Source organism: Podarcis filfolensis, assembly GCF_964270895.1.
Source record: "Podarcis filfolensis genome assembly, chromosome: 7".
NCBI classification, from domain to species: Eukaryota; Metazoa; Chordata; class Lepidosauria; order Squamata; family Lacertidae; genus Podarcis; species Podarcis filfolensis.
This window is the reverse complement of record NC_139603.1, coordinates 28,339,006-28,366,504: the sequence shown is the minus strand read 5'-3', so window position 1 is coordinate 28,366,504 and position 27,499 is coordinate 28,339,006. Positions and strand designations below refer to the sequence as shown.

The window sequence follows — 27,499 nt, the reverse complement described above, 5'->3', positions numbered from 1 at the left end:
TGGTTCACTGCTATTATGGTATGCAACCTGGACCCTGAGTGAGTGCTAGGAAGAGGTTTTTTGGGGTTGGGTTAATATTAAATCTGAAGGCTTGCACTAATCAACTCTGGCAGTGTCACACTGTGCATGTTGCTCTTTGCTTTCAAGGTGAGAAGTAATCGCCCTTTGTTGATTTGCCGATTTCAAAGGGGGCCATTGTCGAAAGCAAGGCTTCGAAACAATTAATAGCATTGCACTGAGAGATAGCTAGCTCCTTCCTCCAGCAAGGAGAACCGTAGCCTGATTTCAGAGAATAGCCCTGGGGATTAAGCACTGAAATGGTCAGCACAGCTGCAAGGATTTTCCTCCCAATATTGTTTGTGCTCTCGGCTCTGAGACAACATTTAACAGGGCTGCAGTAAAATTGGATCTGAAGGCTGTTCCTATAAACTAACATGAAAAGTCCTTGGGAGGAGCTGTGTGCAGGGTGCACAGGAGTGTTTGGATGCGAACATGTGCACGCACAGAGGTGCGTTGGGCAAAATATGCATCATAATAATAATGGCAGTCAAGGGGAGGTGGGTGTCTCCTGTTTCAGACCCTTGAAATTCGTTAGGCAGCAGGGTTCAAGACCAGCGAAAAGAAATTGCTTTACCCGATAATCTTTAAGCTTCAGGGGACACGCAGCTAGAGGAAATGGCCAAGGCTGGAAATATAAATGGATTGAAGGATGGGTGAGGAATCTTAATACCCATGCCCATAGTGGGTGGAGTCAGAGGCAAAAGGTGGGCGGAGCAGCTGTTGAGATACTACTTCTGCACAGTAGGCTGATCCTCTCACTGATGAAAGGAGCTGATTTACAACCACCCTTTTACTGATTGGCAGTGATTTTCTTTGGAAAGAATAATTTTTAAAACCCTGATACGTGAAAATAGCTTAATGCAAAACAAGATCGATGGAAATAGTTGGATGCATTTGTATATCTGAGTGTTACGGAATCTCATAGGAACAATGCAATGAGTCCAAATGGTCTCCGGGAGAGATCCCGGGCCCCGAGCAACAACCACATCAGAAAACTTAGAGTTTTGTGGTAACCTGTTAAATAGCAAATCGTTATGGCATGAGCTTCAGTTCTTCATCAGATGCATTCAATGCTATCCTGAGCGGACATGTCTCTCTATATGCATGGTTGGAGAGGGAACAGCCTTCTCCAACATAATACCCACCAAATGTCGTTGACTCTCATCATCTCCAGCCATTACTTCTGCTGGCTGATGCTGATGGGAGTGGTAGTCCAAAACATAGGCGCATAACTTTTTTCGTGCTGCTTGTGTGTCATTTCTGTGTCAAGATAATGCCAACTCGGGGTCTAAATTAATCCCCTTAGGGTGAAACTTACTCCTGAGATCCAATGGCCCCTGATAGCCCATTGAGATAGTAGATAGCTTTTGCACATGTGACTGGACTACAACTTCCATCATCCCTTAACCGCTGTCCATGTTGGCTGGGCCTGATGGGAGTTGTACTTCAAGAACACCATATTGGCTGTCCTTGATTTAGGTTAATGTTGTGGGGTCCAGACGCTTTTCCGTTACCAAATCTTATTTTCTCTGTTAAACTAGAGTCATTTTGAAATTGGTAATAACTGCTAGGAATTCAAAGGGGATTTTTGGACCCCAAACACAGGTTGATAGGGAAGAAAAAGAGGATGATGAAGGCAGCTGGGTACCTGCAGTGCTATATATAACATATGATGCAACTCTTCGACTTTTAGTGACTCTTGAAGCTTAAACACCGGTTCAGCCTTGTCTTCAGAATGGAAATGATGTCCTTGTTCGTAATGGAGTAACGAAAGCAGAGTAGAAACAAAACAAAATTTTTTCTTTCCAGTAGCACCTTAAAGACCAACTAAAAAAGCAGAGTAGAGTTAGGAGAGAGGCAGGATTCTTTCGAAACAGGAGTGTTTGAACTTTACTGATAAGGCAGCCTTGTGTTTAGCAATCACCAGGTTCCTGTAGGCGACCAGGAGTTCTGTGCAGGTTGAGGAATCCAGGAATATCCTGTGCTCAACCAGTCTGCCTGCCTTGCCTTCCTTTTCCTTTTGCTAGCTTGCCATGATGCTCGTAGTCTGTGTTCCCCTTCCTTGTACTGCCAGCAAGGAAACAAACACAGGTTACTAGCTTCTTGGCTGGCCAGTAGCTTTTATGGGCTTATCTGCAAGCCTACAACAAAGTGTGGGAAAGAAGTGCCCCATTCTGTGGAATGGGGGAAAAAAATCATGCTGCCTGTTTTAAAACAATTGGGCAAGAGAAGACTTGGTTCAAGCCAAAGGTTCCCATTCTGTCCTTGGTTGGAAAGGCTGGTGTCTGACTCAGCCTCTCAAGGGCATCCTTAAAAAAACACACAGGGTGTTCTTCTCTTACATGCGAGTAGATTCATTTTAATTTCTGATTGCAGCAGCTCTAAGGAAAGTGTCAATCATGCCTACATCCAGCCTCTTTATTTGAATGCAAATGCCACTCTTGCTCACCCTACCACCCAAAGGGCACGATGAGCTTATTTAGGATTTCCTTGCAGCTTTCAACAGTGAGACTAGATCTCCTTCCAAGGGAGGGAAACTTGGGATCCTCCAGGAAATGGGGCTTACTGCCAAGTGGGTGTGGCTCGTACTTGGGGCTACAGGTGAAGACGACATTGGAATGGCTGGTGCTGAGGGTGGAAGCCTACTGCTTTGTCATAGAGGTGTGATGCAAAGCCTACACTTATGCCAGGGGTGTGTGGGCGACTAGTTCTCATGAAGCATCCTGTGGGCAACTTTTAAAAGAAAAGAAAGGGGGAAGATCTCTTCTGTTAGCACAAACATCCTGGCCAAATTGTAGCTGGGGAAGTTTCAAACTGGCCAACCTTTCAGCTAGCTAAGGGAATTTATTTCTTCCCTTGTACTATTGTTGTAATTTTCTCTCTCCATCCCCCCAAAACTCCTTATTTTTAGCTGTTCCTATTTTTATTTGTTTTTAGTTCATAGCATTTCCTTTCCCCTTGTAGTCCCCCCTACACCAACGTGAGGGATTATCGGAAGCTTATTGGAGGATCAAGAATGTTTGACAAGGTCATTTGAATTAAGAGAGACAGCCAATCTCTCATCATTGAGCTTCCCTGCAATTGCAGGGGAATGTTGGGTGCGTTGTATGTGTGAGGGTGGCAGCTGCCGGCACCCTATATGGATTGAATTCCCTTTTGCAGTGGAGTGCAGCGCACAAATTAAAGCAAAAATCAATTTGTCCCGTGCAGAGAGGAAACCTTGAAACCACCCCTGCACCCAGTTCATAACCATATACAGGTATCCAGGTGCAAAGGGACCTGTGGTCCTCCGGTGGAGGAGAGGAGGAGCATAAAGAGAGAGAAGGGGTGTCCCTGCTCGGTGGGAGAGCTTCCTCACCTCTACCTTACGTTTTTGAGGTGGAGAAACCAAGGTGTTCCATGTTACTTGTTCAGATGCCATCTGGTGCAGTTCCAAGACTGGGCATTATGCATGTGTAGTGAAAGTGCATAGGGTGAGAGGAAGTTTTCCTCCCTCTCTCACTATAATGAAGCTAAATGGTTGTAGATTATAGGATAGGCAAAAGGAAGCACATACTTCAAGCAGCACATTGCATGGAACTCTCTCCCTCAAGATACGGTAATAATGGGCAACCATAATGGCCAACCGGTTTGGTTGGCTTAGAAAGGACTTGAAATAAATTCATGGAGGGTAAAGTTTATCAGTGGCTGTTTTACTAGCCATGAAGGCTGTGGGCTGTTTCAAGGATAATGCCCCTGAGTGCTACTCCCTAAACAACAACTGTTGAAGGTGTGCGTTGCCGTCATGTCTTAGCTTTCAGGTTTCCCAAAAAGCCATCTGGTCATCCACTGGGTTGGATTGTGTAGACTTTTGGCTGGATAGACCTAATGCTTGATGAAGGATTAGGTTCTAGCCAACACCCTGCACCACACTCAATTTCACTGACACTCAGACTGTGATTTCAAATTTCTTTTTCTAAAAAGGGTCTCATTTAGAATAATTTCCTATGTAAATGTATGTTTTGCTGCTGCATGTGCATTCTCTGCATGAATGGGTGAGGGATAAAAACCTCAAGTCTGTAAATTTTTAATTACTTTTAAAATGTGTGTTATGATCGATTTCTTATTTAAAAAAATATTTTGTATGCAGGAAACAAAAGATGACAAGTCTTCCTATACCTGCCCTCTTTGTGAAAAGATTTGCACTACTCAGCATCAGTTGACAATGCATATTCGTCAGGTAAGCTGGTGACTTTTTAAAAACGTTTTTAAAAAAACCATTGAAGGTGTCTTCCTTGGAGACAAACAGCTTATCAGTACAATAAAATACACAGACATTGTAGTAGGCTATCAGCTTGTTTCCTTCTGCTTTCTTCCCTCGCTCCCTCAACTGTACTTTTGCATTTATTGTCCTTCCCATATTTTTTTGCCACTGCTTAAGGTTCCCTTCCCCCTTTGGTAGTATAGTAAAATAATCAGAGGTTTTACAAAGCTACTCTGCCAAGGAAGAAATGGTCTGTAGTTTCAGCATAAGCCTTTCAGGTCCCAAGCAAATTTAGCCAATTTGGTGCTTTTCACAGTTTGGATACGGCATACCTATACCTCCCTGACCCACCCCATTTCTGCCAGTGTTTAGGGGGGCTTCAGGTGACATAAGCATCGTTTGCCTATGCACCTTGTTTCTCCACCAGCAGAGATGCACCTAGGTCATGTGCTAAAAAGCCCCTCAGCCAACTTTTCGGGGAGTACGGAATTGCACCGTTACCCAGATATGCCGTGCTAATTTTTTAAAAAATATATCTTTATTAATTTAAAATAAATACATTTATGAAAAACAGACATACATACAAGTAAACAAACATACAATCAAACAAATAACAGAAAAATCAGACAAGCCACCACACTATAAGATATAAGAAGATTAATATAATTATCATCATATATACGCCTGGTATTGAACACAATTATAAAATTTATAGAAAAGAAATTTAAAACTGACTTCTATTTAATCTCACTGTACTTTGTCTATCCATTACTTTATATACCGCACAGTTACATATTTCTTATATAATTTCTTTTTACCTCCCTACAAACTTATATTTATACAATACAGGGATCAGTCTAATTCTGCCAAGATGTTTCCTTTTATTCCATAGTTTTCTAAATATTCTTTAAAGATTCTCCAATCCTTATAGTCTTTTTGTTTTGGTTGGCCTCTTACTCTTCCTGTTGCTTTCGCTAGCTGCAGATATGCCATGCTAATTTTAAATGCATTGCATTAAACCTTCTTAGATGATGATGATGATGATGATGATGATGATGATGATGGTTGCAGTTGACTGACATGTCGTTGAAGCTGCACAGGAAGAACTCAAAACCAACAATCTGTTGCTTTCTTTAGCATAACACGGACACTGGAGGGACAGACCATTCCTGCAGCATCTGTGGAAAGTCTCTGAGCTCCGCAAGCTCCCTCGACCGCCACATGCTGGTCCATTCTGGCGAAAGGCCTTACAAATGTTCGGTGTGTGACCAGTCCTTCACCACTAATGGAAACATGCACAGGTGAGAGCTGGCCATGAGGTGACAGTGTGGGAAAAGGTTGATAAATGTGAGAGTGTGTGTTGGTGACCGTTTACTGCATGCCCTGTTCCACCTGAGGGCTGCAATCCAAAGAATGACTTCTTTCTGGCCTCCTTCCAGCAGCTCCTTGCATTTGTCCCTTAGAATCATAGTCATATAATCATAGAGTTGGAAGGGCTATCTAGTCCAACCCTCTGCAATGCAGGAATGGACAGTGTGTTTGGTGGTGGAGATTTGAAAACCCTGCATACATCTGTTTGTGATGCCCATGGATCGTGGCGCTTTTCTCCAACAAGTTTCCTAGTACCAATAATTTACTAATACTCAACAAGGTTCTTGTCATTTTTAAAAAGTAAAGGTAAAGGTACCCCTGCCCGTACGGGCCAGTCTTGCCAGACTCTAGGGTTGTGCGCCCATCTCACTTAAGAGGCCGGGGGCCAGCGCTGTCCGAAGACACTTCCGGGTCACATGGCCAGCGTGACAAAGCTGCATCTGGCGAGCCAGCGCAGCACACGGAAACGCCGTTTACCTTCCCGCCAGTAAGCGGTCCCTATTTATCTACTTGCACCCAGGGGTGCTTTCGAACTGCTAGGTTGGCAGGCGCTGGGACCGAGCAACGGGAGCGCACCCCGCCGCGGGGATTCGAACCGCCGACCTTTCGATCTGCAAGCCCTAGGCGCTGAGGCTTTTACCCACAGCGCCACCCGCGTCCCTCTTGTCATTTTTAGGACCCAGCTAAAAATACAGTCATACCTTGGTTTGCGAATGCCTTGCGAGTCGAACATTTTGGGTCCCGAATGCCGCAAACCCGGAAGTGAGTGTTATGGTTTGCGAGCGTTCTTTGGTACCCGAACGTCCGATGCAACTTCCACGGCTTCCAGTTGGCTACAGGAGCTTCTTGCAGCCAATTGGAAGCCACGCCTTGGTTTCCGAACGTTTTGGAAGTCAAACGGACTCCCGGAATGTATTCTGTTCGACTTCCAAGGTACCACTGCACTAAAATACAGTGGAAGAAATTTAAAGATTATTTGCAGAAACACTGTAAAATTAATGAATGTTAAAATGATGCTGGATTGGAAATAAGTGGTATTAGCAACAAAGTTAATAAGAATATGCAAAAATGAATTGATAATGGATGAAAATACAGAGTTATAAAATGTTAAGATATAGAGCTAAGATAAATGAAAGAGGGTAAGGATTTGCTGATTTGATTATTCAAATGAGAATACAAGAAGGGGAGGTGTGAGGAGGTCAAGGAAACAAGCAAATGAGTTTTAAGTTATGAAAAATGGAATTGTTTTTAATTTTTCTTATTTTTTCTGTGCTTTTATCTTTATTTTTCTTTTTTCTTTTATTATATGTTTTTGTATTTATGTTAACACCTCTTGCATCACAGCTGTAATACACGTAAGGTTTGGTACTCTGTGCAAGGAGCAGTATGAAATGAGATAGGGATCTTTGTAAACCGATTGCTAATCACAGAGCGGTTTGTATTAACTTCGTGTCTCTAGGCAGATCTTCAGATGTGAGCTTTAAAGCACAAATTTCTAGGGAGGCAAGCCCAGAGGGGAGGGTGATTTCCCTGCCACCCACCCCCTCAAGAGTTTTATAGGACGCTCTGTTTCCCAGGATGATCATACTTTATGCTAAAGAGCCGAGATGCATTCCCAGTGATGCAAAATGAAATGCATGCAGATGCAGCTTGAAACATAGGCAGATGCTTTTCTTGCACCCAAGAATTTTCAATTATTTTTTATTTTGAATTAGATGCTTTTTTTTTTTTGGCCAGGTAGAGAGGTGCAATGCCAAAATGAGGGAGAGGGACAGATAAGTGAGCAGCAAATGACCTTTTTCAGCCTGGTGGCCGTGTACTTTCATTGGGAGCCTTTTGGGTGCCATAAGCTGCTAGTTTGCACAGCGGAATGCAACATTGGGCAAAGCAATGACTGTGATTCTTTTGTACAGTGGGCAAGCCCTTTATCCTCCCCACCCCTCACACAACCCTTTTCATCTTCTATCCAGGCAAGGAAGAGGCAGTATTGCACTTCAGGTGACACATTTAAGCTAGGCAATGTCACTCAAGGAGGGGAGTGTGGGGCAGAGTTGATCAGAAGCACAGTTTGAGGAGCGGGGTCAGCCCTGAGAAGGGTGTGTGGCCTTCAGAGGAACACTGAGGGTCAGGCGTAGAAGGCTGGAGGCCCCTGGGACTGAGATGTCTCCCCACCAACTCTAGCAGTACTTTTCTTTATGAAGAAAGCACACAGAATTTGATATAATCAAATGCTTTCTTCTAGTAAGCTCTCAGATATAGCCTCAGATATAGCACCATATAGCCTCCTGGCATCTTGGTTTCTTAAGAACGTCCAGTCAGATGCCTTCAGGAAACCTTCCAGCAAGGTGCTAAGGTAGCAGTGTGTCCCTGCTTAACATTCAGCGGTGTTCTTCTCTTGCACTTGGAGGTTCTCTTTCGCTGTCCTTGGCTAATGACTTTTGCTTTTCCAACTCCATGAATTCGTCTAGTCCAGCCTCCTCCAACCAGGTGCTTCCAGGAATACAATCCCTACCATCCTTGACCATGGACCATGCTGGCTAGGGCTAAGGGGAACTACAGTTCAACAACCCCTGGAAGAGAGTCTGGCATGGGAAAGCTGGTTTAATCTTTCCTAAAGCCACATAGATAGTGGATGTTGCTGTGCTGTATAGTCGTTCAAGGAGCAAACCACGGTGTTGGTATTTCATCGCTCTCCTTAATACTTTTCCATGCACTGACCCTGCAAAATAGTGTCAGGTTGACCATGCATCTTCCCTATCTTACAGTTTAATGTTATGGAGAAGCCCAATATAAGAGAGAGGCAGCAATGATGTGTTTGCAGAACCACTCTGGCGAGCTGTGCACCTCGGGAGACAATGAGCATAGAATTTATGTTGACACCACTTGCCGTATCTTTCTGCTCTGCAGGGCTGCCCATTCAGATTTGCTGAGATGTGTGCCTTAGGTAGGATCTTGGTAAAATGGTCACTGCCTTGCTCCAATGCACCTAGCTACTTTTGTCCTAGCTCTTTGCACAAACCAAGCACTTTTTATCCCAACACCCCATGCTGCTGCTTCCTCGGTCACATGGGCAGAATCCTGCAGCTTCAGTTATCTGACACGTGCTCACTCCTGATCGGAGAAACAAGAAGAACGCTGCTCATCTCCAGTGCATCTTTCCCAAGACACATGTTGCCAACTCCCTAGACACTATGTATGAAAAAGAGAAGAGGCCCAGAGAGGAGGAGATGTCTTAACTGCTTCCCTAAATGCCTTACCTTGTGCAATCCTTGAGCTATTCTTTTTTAAAAAAACAACAACAACAGATTTGCTGAGGCTTAGTGTGAAAGTTCCAAATAAGCTATTGAAATCCCCCCCCCCGCCAATTCCTTCCCCATTTAAAACTTGAGACGCCTGTGGAATTCTGGTCAGGTCCAGAGGGCAGTGCTGGAGGTGCTCCCATGCTCCATTGATAAAAGTAAATACGAACTTAATACGTGCAGGTTTGCAGTTTCCTTCTCGAGTCAAAAACCGGTGCCAGAAGACATCCCATTCCCTTGAGAAAACAGTGAGCTTATCCTGAATCAAGCAAAGGTGGGGCTCTTTGGGCTGAAATGTTTCAAGTTGCTGCGCTTGAGTCATATCTGCAAGGGCATGCCTTGTGCCACGCATGTTAATAACATGCCTAGATTTCTTTTTCAAGAAAAAAAAGCCCATTCCAAATTGCAGTTCCTTCAACCATTTTTGCTCAACTTCCCCAACTTACTTTCCGTGCAGGTGTTCCCTGTTGACCTATCCTAGTTGCATCTTGCGGCATTGTCCCAAAATACAATGTGTGTTTCAAGCACAACAGCTTGGCTATTAATTCCATCTTCTTGGAAGCTTTGCTTGCAACGTAACAGGCCGCAGGAGAGAAGGCATTGACATCGATTAATGATGCATTAACTTCTATTAACAAGTGAGGGCCTTCTGGGGTTGGTAGCTTTCTGCCAGGGTGAAACGTGTACCTTGGACAAAACCGCATCTATCATTCCATCACCCCCACCTTCAGCATGGTTAAGTGGTTAAGTCCTCCAGCGTTGTAGACTTTTTGCTTTTTAAAAATCTAATTCTCTAAAATAAGAGTATTAAAAAGATGAGCTAAGTAGGGGGGTGGGGATTGGATTTCGCATACTCCTATGGTCCAATGGTACTAATTACCTTGGGTCTATTCCTCACTAGAGGTCTTTAGCGAGAGGCTCCATTGGAGATGCTCTAGCTCTAGATTGCCTGCATCATTCAAGGGCTTGGATTAGGTGGCTTTCAATTCTGATGCTTCTCTGAACCTGCAAACTCAAACGATCACATTTAAGAGGCAGGGGTCTTTTTCTTTTTACACAAAAAGAGAGACAGACAAAGTTCCAGTCTTTTGTACATGGTACATCTTCTGAACTTTTCCTTCCTATGCCTAATCCTCATAAAAGGCAAACTGGTTTAGACACGATCTCGCTGATAGCATCTTCCTGAAGTGCCTGTTTGTTTTCTCACCTGGATGGTCTAGTTTCTGTTGTCAGCCTTAAAGATAAAGCCTCAAAGGGCACACGGAAGTTTTCCTGCCCAAACCTCTTCGTAATGAAACGGGAGTGTGTTTTCAGTGGGGCTTGCGCCGGAGAACATGGATTCCTCCCGTGATCTTCTCTCGAATTGCTCATAGCTTCTGCCCCTTTGTTGTCACTCTTGGGACTAAATTTCCCTGTTGTGCCAATTCTGCAGGACAGAGCTTGAACAGAATGTCCTTTAACAAGCTGCCCTACTTACTTTAGACTGGACTCTTTCATCACACTGCACCTTGCGTTTTAACCTCCCTTTAAGTACCTGTTTACCAACACAGCTTATTAAATAAATGGCCGGCGTCCTAGCTGCATGGTGTTCTCTACAGATGATGGCTGACTCCAGCTCCTATCAGCCTCAGCCAGCATGACCTGTGGTTAGAATTTGGGAACTGTAGTTCTATATCTGGAGGGTCACAGGTTCCCCGCCGCTGCCTTAGCCATTAGGCTGGCATAGCAGCAGTCATTGGCTCTTCTGTGCAGAAGTGCTGAGCCATGAATTCAGGGGGGCAGGAAGTAATAGTGCAGAAGAAATTACCCCCAGCGTTGCATATTGATGGCTTTGAAAGCAGCCCTCATCCCTAGATATGTTCCAGCATATTAGAGTTGCAAGAGAAGGGGTCGCTTGACTGCAGGTTCTGTCACATGATGTGGAGCTGGGTTCTGTGGCTCATCCACACTTGCTCACTAGAACGTGGCCTGTGGACTGACCTTTGCATGTTGAGAAATCAGGCTTATAGATTTCCTCAGATTGCATGGCGTAAGACTGCATAGCTCAGTAGCAGGGGACAGGTTTGCATCCTGCAGTTCCCAAATCCAATCCCAGGCTCAGCTCCTGTTCAGAAGAATCAGGTGATGGCAAGGTGATGGGAAAGACTGCTGGCTGAGATCCTGGAGACCTGCTGCCAGTCAGAATGCAAAATGCCAAACTAGATAGGCAATTAGTTCAACCTGAGATAAGATAACTTCTGCCAATATTCTTCTGGGTTATATTAGGTTTTGAAGGGGTGTGTGTGTGACAACAACCTGAGCTCACTTTTAAAACTCTTCACACTGGTGAGATGGATACTATAATGTGATTTCTTTCCTTGTGTGGATTGGTCTTTGGTCACCTCTGCTTGCACCATAACAACGTAATCTGTAGAAGCTTTGTTTTCCAAACCATTCTATTCATACCTATATTTTTGAATATCTGCATATGTTATGCTTTGAGTCTCCTTAAGTAATTTCAGAGGCAGAAGAAATAAATATGGTTTTGGTGTCCGAATTAGTGCATTTAAACCAAACAGAGCACATGAGCTGCCACAAAGCAAGTTTGTGCTGCTCTCAGGCACTATGCATGAGAATCCTAAGAATGCAGTTTACAACGATCAAGGTTGTGGAGATAAGCCTGGAGGCCTGGTAGTGATTCTTGATGAAAACTCAACACACTAGTAAAAAAATGCCCACTCCCAAGAAAGGACCAGTGTCCATCTGTTCCAAATTCCAAGATCCTTTTGTTGCCCGTAGTCTTGCAAAAAAAGGGTCACTTTTTAAAAGTTCACTTTCGCTCGTGGCTCCTCCTCTTCTTCCATCGCATTTGCAATGAACAATGTATTCTTATCTAAAAATTGTTAATCGGCCATTCCTTCATATCCATGACATGCACACAATTGCTCTCCATTTTTGTTAATTATGTGCAATGGAAATATGCAACGTGACTGTACCTTTAAACTTTGTTGTGTGGCATTTTCGTTTTTAAGAAGTTCTATATTGGGGGGGGGCATGTTTTGCTGCTTTCTGTGTAAAGTTAGCTGTGTAAAGTTAGCTCCTCTGTCAGAAGGATAGCGCCAAAAATCATAGGAAGCAAAAGAGAGAGGCAACGTCTCAAAATCATGCTGGCAAATTGATCTGTAATAATAGTCCTAATATTAAAAAAAAGTAAAATGCCCAGCAAGCATAGCTGTCAACTTTTCCCTTTTCTTACGAGGAATCCTATTCGGGATAAGGGAATTTCCCTTTAAAAAAAGGAAAACATTGACAGCTATGCCAACAGGTTGCAGTTTATGGCTCGCTTTCTCGGAGGCAGAAGAAAAGTGTTCTTCTGTCAAGGCGACGCATGTGCAAAAAGTATTTGTCAGTAGCGTTTTTAGGTTTCGCCGTCCCTTTCCTGTTGCTTGGTGCCTCCTTCGTGTCTCCTTTCCCCCGAAGCACATTGCTCAAATAGCAAGGCTTGTTAATTTTCTTTCTGTGACTTACACGTCACCCCTTAATCTTTTCAAACCCAAGTTCATGCACTGGGTGTGGAGGTTTGTGAGAGAGTCCCCATCCATGAGTCTTCAGATGTTTTGGGAATTCTGCTCTCCAGCTTTGATCTTGCCCTGAGCCTAGGCGTGGGTTCTCCTAACAGAATTACTGTATAGTAGTTTGTGTTATATGCAGAATGTATCCCTAGAACCTAAGGTCTTGGAACAGATTGGATGCAGTCTAAGGACATGTTCACAGGATTATTTGTTTTGGGGGTTGTGTGCAATGCAGGCAATGCATCTCGCCAGCACAGACCACCTGCGCTGTTGCATTATTCCCCTCAGATACCGAGGAACTGGTAGGGTCTGCATATCCTCACTTATTACCATGAAAGGGAAAATCCTAGGAAGAAGTCACAATTTATTCCTAGGGTGCTTATAGTTGTGACCTACGCAGCACCAAGAAAGGACTAAAAGCAATGGGGCAACTTGTTGAACAGTGGCATGTATAATGGAAAAATAATAATAATTCTGTGTTCCTTTGGGAGCGTTTGCAGGTGTGCCCTGAATTGCTTTGCATCAGATAATTTAAATATGGGATTTCAGAGCGACCGTTAGAAAAGCCCTGCTGGCTCAGGCCCAAACACCCATGTAGTCAAACATTTCATCTTCACAGTGGCCAGCTAGATGCCCATGGGGATCCTGCAACAGCAACTTTCTCTGCACTTGTGATTCCCAGCAACTTGCATTCAAAGGCATGTTGACAGCGAAGACGCACAACTCCGTGGCAGAGGGATGGAAATGTTTTCAGTTTAGTTCTAAGCGGTGTAGCTGCTGATCTTTCTCTCTGCAGGAGAAGTACAGCTTAATGCTGATCTTTCTAAGTCATTCTTTGAGAGCAGTTAACAGACATGCTTTGAATGGAATGGAGCAATAGCCAATCCTAGCCCCTTTAGAGTTGAGTATGAGAAAGAGAAAGTGAGATGTTTGCAAGCACACATACCTTAATTTTTTAAGTGTGCACTTAAAAAAGTGATGTGGTCCCTTTATATTTTTGTAATGTTATATTTACCGACCTTGGGTCAGTTCTGTGTTAGCATAGGCACCATTTCTGTAAGTGGTGAGTTTGCTGACTTTCTCTCCCTTTCCCATATGGTTTATCATCAAGTCTTTACGTTACAATTGTCCAGGACATAGAATGCTCCCAGTGTCATGTTATTCTGCCTTGCATTTTGTTATGAGCATTGACAGCCAACTTCTTATGTATGGTTTACGCTCTTGATCATTCGAGTCTGCAGGCAAGTTGCGTGCAAAATGAGAAAATGGGAGGTGATGTGACAGGCAAACTCCCATGCTGAATTTCATTTTCTTTGTCTTTACTCCCCTTTTTTTTAAAAAAAAACACACACGAAAAAACAGAATAAAATTGGTGACAGTTTCTTGGTCTTGTTTAAAAGAGAGCTGACAAGAAAGGTACATTCTGATATTTGCTCATTCTTGCATGCCAAAGCAGAACCAGTTGGGCAAGTTGGAGTGGGTGGGAGTTGAATCTAGCTGCTTGTTAAGGTGGAACCAGAGCAGCAGTTACCCAGAAGCGCATTTGAGAGGAACATAATCGAGTGATTTGTTTTCCTCATTCTCTTTGTAATTTCGTGTACTTCCTTGTGAAACCTAACTTAGCCCTATAGAGCGATTATTCAAAATGGAGCACATTGATGCTCATTCAAGCATTTATCTTGTGCACTTAGTAAAGCCTTCTGCCTGCTGTTTTATTTCATATGTACTAATTGTGAATTGATTCTCCAAATTTGGATCTTTACGTAGTCAAAAACGGCAGAAAGGTTAACTGGTTATCAGGCCCAAAGCCAGCAGGGGAACCAGACTCTGAGCTTTCCTTTCTTTAAAAGGAAGGCAAGTCTCTAGCCCTCCTACAAAAAAAGTTAGGAAGCAAAACGTTCAAGTATCTATCTAAGTAATTTCATTAAGATGAGCCAACTTGGCTGCTCCCACCACTCAGTCTTTTTAGACAATGAGTGACATCAGAGCTGTGATTGAATGTGAGTTGTTTGGACAACTGGGGTCTGTCCTGAAGATCAGTAGTTTTCCGTCCTCCTTCTCTTTAGTTAAAAGTCTAGTTAAAAGATGGAGCTTTCTGGAACTGTGTGAATGGCATTTCTTCTTCTTCTTCTGATGTTTGTGGACTCTTTAGTGCAACTGGATATCTATATTAATGTTTTCCCATTGTGTGATCATCTGTCCTCCTCTCACCCCGGGGATCTTGGAGGGAGATGATTGTGCTGATGTCCTTTTAGATTTAGGGTGTGGTTAAAATGCCCTAAAGAGACTGAAAAATTCCTCCTTGCTACAAGGAAGAATCATGAGAATCACTGCTATCTTTCTTTTATTTTTTTATATCATGCCTGTGAGACAAATGGAGTGAAACTGGCTTAGGAGAAACTCACTAGCTGTAGCATATATATGTTACGAAATGATATATAAGGTATGATATACATCATAGGCAGGAAAAATATAGGCATTTGTACTTGACTGGCACTTTGTCAGAAACTTAAAGAGCTTCCTTGTAGGAAATAAACAGAAACCATGATGCTGCCATGTTTCTTTTAAAAAAACCAAAAACTCACACATTAAGAGTCCTTGCTTTTCTGTACTGCTTAATACAAATTTCCCATTCTCCATAGTATTGCACCTCTCATTATTTGGAGAATGTGTGTGTTTTGATCTCTGTGTCATTAATTCTCTGCTTCAAAAGCTGTAATGAATTGCCCTGTGGCTGATCATCTGGTGGGGTCTGGAGACTATTTTATCTGGCAACTGATGGTGAGAAAAGTAGCGTGTAATCATATATATCTACTCAAAAGTTCCCTGTTTATGGAGGATAGGATTGTATCCTAGTTGTGTTTTTAATTCTGTATTCTTAAAACTTCATATTGAATTTTGTAATACAGGAGAAACTGATTATTTTTGCTCAGGTTTACTTCTGCAAATGGGAAATAACTACAATGATTTTTTTTAAAAGATGCACTAGTAAGATATGTGTAGGGTGCCTTTTAGGGATTAAACTTCATTGCATATCATTTTTGAGATGAGCTAAAATGTGTAGCTGAGAGGGGTTTTTTTGCATGCTCTCTGTCAAATATCTGTTGAAGGCAAGTCTGGGAAAAGTGAAAGGTATCTAATCTTGCTAATTAAGATTACACTGTAAAAGCACTGCAAAGGGCCAGTGTGGAAAGAACTGTTCGCATTGTATTTTGTACCGCAAAATCTCTGGTATTGCTAACTCCATTAATCTCTGCCCTACCCTTATTTGAGGGGGGGGGACCTGTTGAACTTGTAAAAAGAATAAACCCATTTACTGTACTGAATAGCAGGATCATTCTAGAATATACAATTTCCCCAGTTATTACACACAAAATTCCAATGTATCCTTCAGGTTATAATACTGGTCTGGGGCAGCCCATCCCATTTTGCCGCCCCCACTGAAGCCTTGCTTACTGGGGTTGCGTGGCAACAGCTTCTGATGAAATCTTGTTGAACTCCCGCGAGATCTTGCCAGAATCCACTACTGCTTCTCCAGTGATGGGTAGGGCGTCAGCAGGGGTCCCGCCCCATGGGATTCCACTGCCCAAGGGGACTGCCTAAGTCCACTTCCTGGTCTGACCATGATACTGGTAATATCATAATATAACATGGAAATTGAGGTGTCTTCTCTTGTTGCTGTAGATCATCAACGAGGGTTGTTTCATTGTTGACAATTAAGCTTTAATATAGACAATCAGCTTACCTCTGACATAACCAGATACAATTTATGGCGCAATATATGGGTTAAAGGCACACTATCGATAAGTCACATGAATTAATATAATTTAATTATCGTCATCATCGTCTTCTTTTTGGTTCAGAATCTATAGTGGAACAGCCGGCTCATTTTTTATATATATTCTCTTCTCTTCCCTTTCCCACCTGATTTTAGACATATGAAAATCCATGAGAAGGATCCAAATGGCACTACTACAAGTACAGCACCTGCCTCCCCACTGAAACGCAGGCGGTTGTCCACAAAACGAAAACACAGCCTAGAAACCGAGGCAGACAAAGAGGAGCGAATTCCAGCCAAAAAGGTTTTTCTATAATGTTTTCTGCAAAATTTCACCATACGTTGAAAGCACACCCAACACACATTTGCAGCACGTGACTTCACCCAAGGAATCCTGGGAGATGTAGTTTCCTCCTCACACAGCTACAGTTCTCAGGATTCTTAGGGGGACGTCATGTGCTTTAAATGTTTATGGGATGTGCTTTAAAAGTAGGGCGCTCTGCCCGAAGTTACATTCTCCTCCCTCACCCTTTCCCTTTATATCTTTCCATTTATTCCAGGGATGGGGGAACCCGCCACCCTCCTAGATGTTTTTGGACTCCAACTCCCGTCAGCCCCAGCCAGTGTGGCCAGTGGTCAAGGATGATGGGAGTTGTATTCAGACAAAAATATGAGGGACTGCAGGTCCCCCTTCCTTGATTTATGCGAGGGGTGGGGGTGGGGTTTGAAGAAGAAGAAGATGATCAGCTTAAAATTAGACATTAGAAATTCTCTTCATCACATGGCGATGGAAGAGAGGAGGTGGGGACATTATAATAGGCTTGTGGTTGCCAAAAGTTCAAAAATGTAGGTGTGTATGTGTGTGTGTTGTACACATTCATTTTTATGAAGTGACATGTGCTGTGATGTCACCTGTAAGGAATTAGGATGCTTTTGAAGGTGGTTTGAAAGTAATGCACGCCCTATATCCCTATATGCATCAGACCTGCCCACTCAGTCCCTGAGCTGGGTCTTTCTTTTGCTGATGAAGGAAGGTCCGGTGAGGGCGTTTGCCTGAATGGGAGTTGACCCTTCCATGCAGCTGGGGGCGTTGCTTTGTCGGGGCCTAGAACCAAGTGGAGAGTTTGATTCGTGTTCAAGCAAATGCAAGTCAGAGCCTGCCCCCCCTCCATGAACCTCCCTTATGGACCTTCCTTGCTCAGTGCAGGACGATCAGGGCCAACGCACACAAGATTTGGATGTGCCTCAAGGTTTTGCGGGTGGGACTTGGTTGCGTGCCTCTGTCCTGTCGTGGCTTTTAACCAGGGCACATTCAGGCAAGTTTATGAGCACAGCCTTCTGCGTTGCTTCAGCCTGGTGCCGTTTTAATGCAGTACAACGTTGGGCAAGTGTGAATGAACCTGACAGATGGCTGCTACTGTGCAGACAGACACAAAGGAAGTCCAAAGGTCCAAATGATCATCTCCATATCTGCAGTGGCTGACCTGAAAAGAGGATGTCACGAAAACATTGAATACAGCGTTTTTATGTCTGCTGTTCTTATAAGACTGTTGATTAAAAATATTGTTGTTTTTCTCAGAATCCCTCAAATTTCATGGCTGGCAATGACCCTCTTCTCGGAAAGCTGTTTTCTTTGATGTAGAAACACATAACAAGTCACCCTCCTCATCTTATGTGTTCATATTCTGTATGGTGGGGAGTATTTTGTCTTGGGCAAAACAATGGGAAGGTTCAAAGCAGCCCAAAGAGGCTGGAATCACACTCCATGTGAATTTGTGTGCTCAGTCAGGTTTTTGCGTGAGAGAATTCTCCCTTCTCTACCAAACAGGCCGTGGAGGAACTGCAAAGTGGTGAAGCTGAGAAGAAGGCCGAGGATGAAGTTTATCGTTGTCCAGTGTGTTTCAAGGAATTTTCGTGCAAGTATGGGTTGGAAAGCCACATGGAGGCGCATCCAGACACCTCACTGAGGTAATAAAAGAGCACGGGAGATGTGGCTTGTTGTAGAAGATGGTTGTTTGATGCAAATGTATGTTCCAACACATTTTAAGCCCTCTTGAATTCAGTGGGACTGAGTAAATGAGGTTATTTATGTATTAAACCTCATTTGAATCTGGCTTGAGGTTATGTTTATGTTAAAACAATTTAAATGTTCTTCCAGTTGCTGTAAGTTTTTGACCAAGTGGCAAAAGCTCTGGGGGTTGGCATGGTGCTGATGGGATTTTTGTGTTGGCAAGTCGTGATGAACCATTGTAGGGGAAAGGCTATGGTTTCGTAGTTGAGCCATCTGCGTTGCATGCCAAAGGTCCCAAGTTCAGTTCCCGGCAGGGCTGGAAGACACCCTCATCCTGAAACCATGGAGAGCTGCTGCTGCTGCTCGTAGTCTGGGTAGACAGTACTGAGCTTTGACAGACCAAATGGCCTGATTCAGTACAAGACAACTTCCCACGTTCTATGTAATCCGCTTCTTGCAGATGAGATACCAGAGTCCAGATGCACTCCGTATGTTAAAAGCACATGTGAAGAGACTGCATAGCTAAGCTCCCCCATCAATGTGCCTGATGGTTGCGCATTTGGCAGCAGTGGGAAGAGGCCCTGCATGCATTTTAATGTATGAGCATATAATGCCTCCGTGTGGTGGGTGTTGAAGGGGAATTCTTGGCAAACAACAAAATTCACCTTTCTCATGGAGAAGCTCAGCATGCATTGATGGATGTAGTTGAGTTCCTAGGATACTCCTTTTATCAGGGAACTATTCATGCTGAGCATGTTAAAATCCAGGATTTGGGGGCTGGAGCAAGTGTGCAGGACTTTTACTAGGAAAGGTAGCACATGTTGGGTTTTGCTTAAAACAAAAATCCGGTTTAATTTTATTAGTTTATTAACTGGGTGAGTGTTTCTTGGCCCCCTGGCATTTGTGCTGTGAGGTTCCACAGGGTTCTGTTCTTTCCCCAATGCTGCTTAATAACTATGTGAAGCCATTGGGAACGGTCATTAGACGTTTTGGAGTGAGGTGTCACCTGTATGCCGATGACACACAGCTCTGTTTCTCTGTAACATCAGAAGAGGCTGTGAAAGCTTTGGACCTGTGTCTGGATTCAATGTTGGTGGCCTGGATGAGGGCCAGTAAACTGTGTTTGAATCCTGGGAAGATGGAGGCTCTTTGGTTGGGTGGCTCCCTTGTTCAAGAAACTGGCAAGTTACCTGTTCTGGCAGTGTTACCCTCTGAAGGAGCAAGTGCATAGCTTGGGCTTTTTCCTGGGTGCGTCCTTGTGACTAGAGGCCCTAGTGTCATCTGTGTCCAGGAGTGCCTTTTACCAGTTGATTTGCCAACTGCGGCCATTCCTCAACAGGGATAGCTTGACCGCTGTAGTCCACACATTGGTAACCTCAAGGCTGCATTACTGTAGTGCTCTCTGTGTGGGGCTGCCCTTGGGTCTGGTTTGGAAGCTCCATCTGTTGCAGAACGCTGTGGACAGATTGCTGATGAGAGGTTCTGGTCGAGAAAGTGTAACACCATTTTTAAAACAACTGCACTGGTTGTCCATCTACTGCCAAGCCAGGTTCAAGGTTCTTGCATTGACTTGCAACTCCCTGAACAACTTAGGTCCAGGCTATCTCAGGGACCACCTGAACCCTTCCATTCCAGCTTGATCACCGAGATCATCTTCAGGAACATCTCTGATTGTTCTCCTAGTTGGCGAGGCTCATTTGATGACAATGACAAACCGAGCCTTTCATGTCATTGGCTCGGTCCAGTGGAACACCCTGCCAATAGAGATTATGGGGGTGCCTTCTGTGCCAACTCTTAAACTTTTCTATTCTGCCAGGTCTATGCAGGCAATTAGGGGTACATCCGCCACAATGGTCTACTGAAGTTTTTAATTCTTTCGCTTTTAACTTGTTTTCAACTTGTTATAAATTTACTACATGGTTTTATATTGTTGTGAACCACTGTGATATATTTTAAAGAAAGAGCGGTATATCAACAAACAAACAAGATTTTTTACACTGCCTAGTAACTAATGTTCTCAGTAAACAGTACAATTTAAGAACCTTTAATTAAAAAACAAACAAACAAACAAACAAGAAAAAGCTTCATCACCATAGAACGCTTCTCATTGATTTTTTTTTTCTCCGTAAGATTTGGGTGACCTGGCTTGGATTGGTACAATGAGTGGGCATGAACTAGTGACAGCCCGCCCCCGCCCCCCCCCCCCCCGTTCTGGTATTACCAAATGAGCAACATTCATCCCAGGGCAAAATAAAATCAAGAACAAAAAATGCCTGGTATTACCTTGGATTTTGGTATCGCCTTGGTGAGTGAGCCCTATTATCTTCTGAAATACAAAAGTCTGGAGGACTAAGGCCCTCCTTTGTTTACCCACCGAAGGAAAAACACATCCTTAATCCATTGATTAGGTAAGAGAGACTCTTCCCCGCCTCCCCCCCCTTTAGGGCAGTCTCTTTTGATGATTTAAAGCCTTTACATTATGCATCTTTGCCAGATAATTATGGTAAGGACAAGTCTCCTGGGGGAGTGGGAATAATGGGACCTTTTGTTATGTTAGACAACTGGCTGGAGCTGTGAGGCCTCTTGCCATGGAATTAACTCTTCCCATTGAGCCTCTCCTCCTAGTGAACTGTCCTGAAGTTACACCCTAATTAGCTGCATTAGCTAGACAGAGCAAGGCCATCTCAGGGATGTCTCCTGTGAGGGACCATTATTATCTCTGGCTGGTGTTAGAGGCACAACACTATCCTTTTCATCCTTGCTCCCCTCCTGCTAGGGCTATTTAAAGGCAACAGTTTACTCTGCAGCCTGCCCCACCAGAGAGGCTCCAGCTATTTCGGTGCGTTTACATAGGAATGACCGATATAATTAGCAGAGCAGGGAAATGCCGCACAGCCAATAGGGCAAACAAGAAGCCGCCTCGGACTTCTTCTCTCAGAGCCTTTTTCCTTGTGTGCGGCTTTCTATTCCTGCCAAGGCTATAAATCTTCTCCTAAACTGCTCATCAGCTTCAGAGACTCAAAACACCGTTTTCTGAAAGCTGCAGGGCCGATACATTTTAAAGTTGTGTTGCCTTCTTATCCTGCCTTTTTCTCCAAAGGTTCTCCGCTTTGTATCACTGCCCCACTTCTCAATTTACCACAGTTCTCTCGCATGGTTTCAGCTAAGGCTGAGCAATGTCTAGTTTTCAACATTGTGGTATAACCCCAGCTAAACACCGCAAAATACCAATAGATCACAATGTCTGAAATAAGGATGAAACTATGTACAGTGGTACCTCGGCTTAAGAACAGTCCGGTTTAAGAACGATTTGGTTTAAAAAACGCCACAAAAATGGAAATGGTGTCTTGGTTTGAGAACTTTACCTCGGTGTAAGAACGGAATCCGAATGGCGGAAGGGCCCCGGCGGGAGGCCTCATTAGAGAAAGTGCGCCTCAGTTTAAGAATGTTTTTGGTTTAAGAACAGACTTCCAGAACGGATTAAGTTCATAAACTGAGGTACTACTGTAAAGGCAAACAGGATAACGTCTTGGCAACTGCTACTACTTAAGAGGTCTAAAACCTGTACGTTTTTACTTACCTTGAACACATAGTTACAACAGAGCAACGGGTGGCAGGAATCACGAGAGAGGCGATGACGGGCTTCGTGATTTCCCCCCCACACCATGATTTTTTACATAGCACACACACACAGCATGATTTGTGATATATTGCCATGTCGGATACAGTGGTACCTCGGGTTACATACGCTTCAGGTTACAGACTCCGCTAACCCAGAAATAGTACCTCGGGTTAAGAACTTTGCTTCAGAATGAGAACAGAAATTGTACTCCGGCAGCGGGAGCCCCATTAGCTAAAGTGGTCTTCAGGTTAAGAACAGTTTCAGGCTAAGAACGGACCTCCAGAACAAATTAAGTACTTAACCCGAGGTACCACTGTATTGGGAAACAGTTACCACAATGTGGACTTCACACTGATAATGGGTGATGTATTGATACCTCACCCAGCCCTAGTTTAGGCTGAGAACCAGGTTTGATCCCTAGCATCTCTAGTTAGGGCTGGGAAGGACGTCTGCAGAGGCGCTCAGCCAAGGAGGTGTGAACTGGTTGCTTGTGCCCTCCACCACACCATCTTTGTTGATCTGCCTCCATCCCCCCCCCCCACCAAACCCCTGGCCTTTCTCTGATTTCCTACCTCCTGTATGAAATTAGGTTGAGGATTGTCAGTCCCATCCGAAACACTCGTTCCATTAGTGCAAGAGCTTCCCCTCTCCTCCCATGTTCCGTCTCCAATTTTGCTTCTAGTGTTGTGGGAACCCCAGAACAGATTTAAGGGGGTGCATGGGAGGAGGCTATTGGAGGGGAAGTTGCGTTTTCCAAGCAGAAATCCTTGTGCTGATGGAATGTGTTGCTTAGCACTATATTGGATACAGGCCTAAATATTTAGTAATGGCGCTAGTCCTTTTTTATTTTTTCAGGCAAAAGGGTGGTAATAGCTATAAGCTATCTTGTTGGTCCAGCTACACACACACACACACACACACACACACACACACACGGCAGGGGAAGCTTTTTAACTTTGGCTTCTTCCTTGGACATCACAGCGGCTCTTGAGAATTGCCACTGTGCCTTTGCTCTGCTCACCGGCAACTGCGGAGCAGCTGTTTGATGATGCTGTTTCTCCTCCTCAGAGCCCATGTGTGGAGAGACAGAGGAGGGTTTTGTCCCGAAAGGAGAGCAATGTGGCAAGCTGGCTGGTGTTAACAGGGACGTTAACCAGTGCACATTTTGACAAGGGTGAACAATGAAATCCTTTCAACAAGGAATAAGTCTCTTGCTTTAAAGTGCTAACTGGTGTTCCTTCTTTTCAAAGCTGCTATATAACTATGTTAAAGAACAGCATTCCTCTCTATGCTTCCCTCCTGGAAGCCAGTTTGATTCAATTTTGTTTTCCAAACAAAGTAGCATTTTTGTAGATTTAAGAAAATGATATTTGTTAACGACCAGTGTGTGCTATTTCAGTGTAAATGATTAAGCCTTGCATTGGGTCAGTGCAGCTTGGGTTAATTTTTTGTTTTATTACAGTGGCTAACATCTACATGATTTTTTTTTAAAGGTAGTATAGGCCTAGGCACGAACATTGGGCACATTACAAAGTTTGGTATTTCTGGATTGCTGTTGGCTTTTACATGAGCGAAGTTAACTATGTGCTTAAACGCCCATTGAAAATAAGCAGAACCTAAAAGGCTTGATGTAAAATGGAACAGAGTTTTGTCTTTGAAAATACATTCACATATGGATAATCAAAGTGCCTTTGAGCATGTACAGAATGCCTTTCTTTCACTGCTAAGAACCTGCAAGCAAGGAATGCACAGTAACGCAAAAAAGGGATATAAATGCAACCCACCCACCTTTTTCTAACATAAGCTCAAAGTGGTATATATGGTTCTCATTGCTCACAGCAACCTTGTGAGGTATGTAGGTCACTCACAGTGTTGTGTGGCCAAGTGGGACTGCCTTGCAAGCATAGCATCTTCTGCTGTCATTTGTCGCTCTGCTTAACTCCTTCTGTCTCCTTCAGTCTCTGTGTTACGTAACACAGCCCTTCATTATTTGACTTGACATTCTGTGTGGGGTATTCTTATTAGACTGCAAGCTTCTCCCTCCCTCTCTTTTTTTGACATCATCACGCACAAAGTATTTCCATATGTTTGTAAAGCTTTTTCAGTTTGAGGTGTCCAGCTCCTTGCTTTTAAATAATGCTCACTCGGAAGCCATTAAACAGAAGAAGAAAAGTGTGTTGTTTTTTTAATCTACTTTCTTCAGCACCTATAAATGGTTTGCTCTTATTGTGTACTTTTCCTCATGTAGTAGTAGTAGCAGCAGAAATTAGGCCCAAAAATGTGAAAAGAGTCTCACTATATTTAAGCAAATATTTGTTTATTTTTCTTACCCTTTATTACAGTTAGTGCTAAAGCGTTGAGAGCTTATTGTTAAGCTGATTTAAGTGTATTCTGGTGCTCAGCTTGGCAATGCCAGTCCAAGAAACTGGCTTCCTGAAGCAGAGGCCAAATGGTACCTTTCCCCCTCACAGAGTTACTATGCCCCTTGCAAGCTGTTGTCTATGGTGCCTCCCGGTTGCTACCTATCCATCTTGAAAAATAAAGGCAGGACTCTTCCTTTTACTGATGTACGGTAGTTGCTGGGGAGCAGCAAAACAACTCGTCAGCTGCCTCTGTGTTGGCTCCTTTTACACCACAAACAATGGCATCCATAGTGGTAGGAGGCTAGTCAATTAACAAGCAAATGTTGTGGACTAGTAACTTTTGACATTTGCAAGACCACACTGGGATGAGATGAGGTCTGCTACTCCTTGACGCGGGTGGCGCTGTGGTCTAAACCACAGAGCCTAGGACTTGCCGATCAGAAGGTCGGCAGTTCGAATCCCCGCGACAGGGTGAGCTCCCGTTGCTCGGTCCCTGCTCCTGCCAACCTAGCAGTTTGAAAGCCCGTCAAAGTGCAAGTAGATTAATAGGTACCATTCCAGCAGGAAGGTAAACGGCGTTTCCATGCGCTGCTCTGGTTCGCCAGAAGCGGCTTAGTCATACTGGTCGCATGACCCAGAAGCTGTACGCCGGCACCCTTGGCCAGTAAAGCGAGATGAGCGCCACAACCCCAGAGTTGTCCGCAACTGGACCCTAACGGTCAGGGGTCCCTTTACCTTTACCTTTACTCCTTGAGCTGCTTGAGATTTGCTCCAAAAAGCCCTTGTTGTCCTCCCTTTCTGTTGTCCTGCCTCCCTGCAGTACCAGTGAATTATTGAGGTCAGTAGCAGGGGAAAACATGAGAGTTTGTTAATATTTCCCTCAGCCCTTGCCATCTTCCATGGACTCAAGTGGTTTGCTAAATAATAGTATCACTGCAGCGTGCGAATTGCAAGCGTTTTTGAGAATCCCAAGTGGGGTTTGCAAATCCTGGGAGACCTTGAGAGCTGAGAGACTGCACTTACAATGACCCTCATTGTCTTTCTGGAGAGATTTAGAAACAAGGTGCCAGAGAGTAGGTGGGAGGTCTTGGGAAGAGTGGTGTGTTGAAATCAAGAGTGTCTGGCTGATACAGGCTGTTTCAAATGTTTCTGGGTGACTACTTTCCCCTGCTGGCTTTTGCTTCAGTTTTCCATCTGCAGTCATGACAACAGGTGTTGAGTGTTACTTCAAATGCTTTCTGGCCTTGCGGTGATTCTGTACTCACATTATATGAAGTAATTCCAAGATACCTTCTCTCTCTGTGAAGCGTTGCCTATAAATTTTCCCCAGGGCTCTGAATTTGCAGTGGTCTGTGTTGCAGTGGAAATGCTGTTGCAGTAATAGTAATAGCAGCAGCAGCAGCAACAACAACAATAACAAACAACAACTACGTCAGCCTGCCAGCAACGCCTGTAAAAGGAAAAAAAGTGGAAAGTGAGGTGTTCCAATGGGTTCAGAAGCTGTTTTTTTGAGAATTGCAGTGATACCAATGTGCTATGAGGATTGGACAAATGACTGAGTTGAAGCAGTTGCAGGAGGCAGCATGTCAGCATATTCTGGAATAAGTATAAAGAAAAGGGAAAGTAAAAACAAAACAAAAACAGAACTTGAAAGGCAATTGGAAAGCTTTTTGTGCTTGATTAAACTGCTTCCTGCACCCAATGGAGTCGTTCTCTTTGCATTTGGACTTGTGGTGCTCACTTATTCAGTATGATAAGTAAAAATTTATGTATTTATGTTACAAAATAAAAACAAAAACGCTATGCTTAGGAAAAACCCAGTTTCCAATGAAACATACCAGAGCACTTTCATTTACATATTGCACCAGAAGAAGAGGACTGGAAGGGGACTCCAAATGATAACATGGAAAGTTATTTAGATAGTAAAGATTTTAAAAAATCCATATATTCCAAATGTCTGAGGAATGGTTGGCTTGCTGCCATATTTGTATTGTGTGACCAAAGAAGACACAGTGGGACACAACAATCTCAAGGACCAGGGAGGATGGGCAAGGATTTGCTGCTGGGACAAGGAACTCCAGGAGCTGGTAGTGGAATGGGGGTGGGGAGGGATTTGAGATGTCAAAATGCCAATGACCAGTCCTTTGGACATACCTTCCCATTGTATGGCCTACCAGGCTGGGTTGTAGCCTACTGTTTATGCATTGCGGTATAAGTATCTGGCCTTTGTTGAGGAGCCAGGAGTCTTACTAAGCTTGTCAATATGGCTGGTGAGCTGCCTGCAGCTTGGGTTATAAGCTGGCTGTGCTGACTTTAACTGGAGAGTTTCTGGGATGTGCTTCCTTTTGATGCAACTCTGAAAATACTAACTCAAGTTTGGTACATCCTTGTGTTGCATTCCCACACTGTCACAATCCCCTCACGCTCTTCTCCATGACAGTGGTACGGAGAGCTGGATCTGAGCCTCTGTGTATCGAGCCAAGGGTATATAGCTGGCAGACTTTTCCTTCTTGTAGCCTCAAAGGACTGCTGACCTTCTAAGACTAGAAGATGGACAAGAGTAAGAAAACAGGTGCAGCTTGCCCTTAGGCAAGTTGTAAAATATAAACTGTTGGTTTTGGTAATGTACTGGTATTATTTGATAAGTAGCTAACAGAGTAGATGAAAATAGATGGGTGTTCTGTTTTCGTTGGGGTACTGAACATTTAACCAGGTATGTGACATGGTACTTTAAAATTCTTCATAAGTTCTTTTTCTTCTCCTCCCTCCAGGTGTGACATCTGTTGCCTTTCCTTCCGCACGCACCGGGGTTTGTTGCGGCATAATGCGGTTATTCATAAACAACTTCCAAGGGACCCACTGGGAAAGCCTTTTATTCAGAATAACCCTTCGATTCCTGCAGGCTTCCACGATTTGGGATTCACAGATTTCTCCTGCAGGAAATTTCCTCGCATTTCTCAGGTATCTGCCCCATTTGGCTTTCTTTCTTTCTTTCTTTCTTTCTTTCTTTCTTTCTTTCTTTCTTTCTGGGAACAAAGCGTTTTTTTGATCTGTGATTTTAAACCTGGGCTGTTTTTATACTGTATCTGTTGTACTGAAAGGTAGTTTTCTGGTTTCCCCCCCTGAATTTATTTTCTTTGGTTGGTTCTGATCCTATTCTGTTGGGGGGCGGGGGTTCAAATAGTGTTTTGTTTGTATGCT

The 27,499-nt window shown here is 43.8% G+C and overlaps 1 protein-coding gene across 21 annotated transcripts in view; it reads left to right on the top strand.

Annotated features, from left to right (window-relative positions):
• RREB1 (ras responsive element binding protein 1) overlaps positions 1–27,499 on the top strand; it is a 125,890-nt gene that overhangs the window by 74,977 nt on the left and 23,414 nt on the right. For all 21 annotated transcript variants that reach the window (XM_083623676.1, XM_083623684.1, XM_083623672.1 and 18 more), the window contains 5 exons: positions 4,190–4,279; positions 5,441–5,604; positions 16,459–16,606; positions 18,131–18,270; positions 27,070–27,259. In XM_083623676.1, the coding sequence (XP_083479802.1) occupies positions 4,190–4,279; positions 5,441–5,604; positions 16,459–16,606; positions 18,131–18,270; positions 27,070–27,259 (732 nt within the window). The remainder of the gene's footprint in view (positions 1–4,189; positions 4,280–5,440; positions 5,605–16,458; positions 16,607–18,130; positions 18,271–27,069; positions 27,260–27,499) is intronic.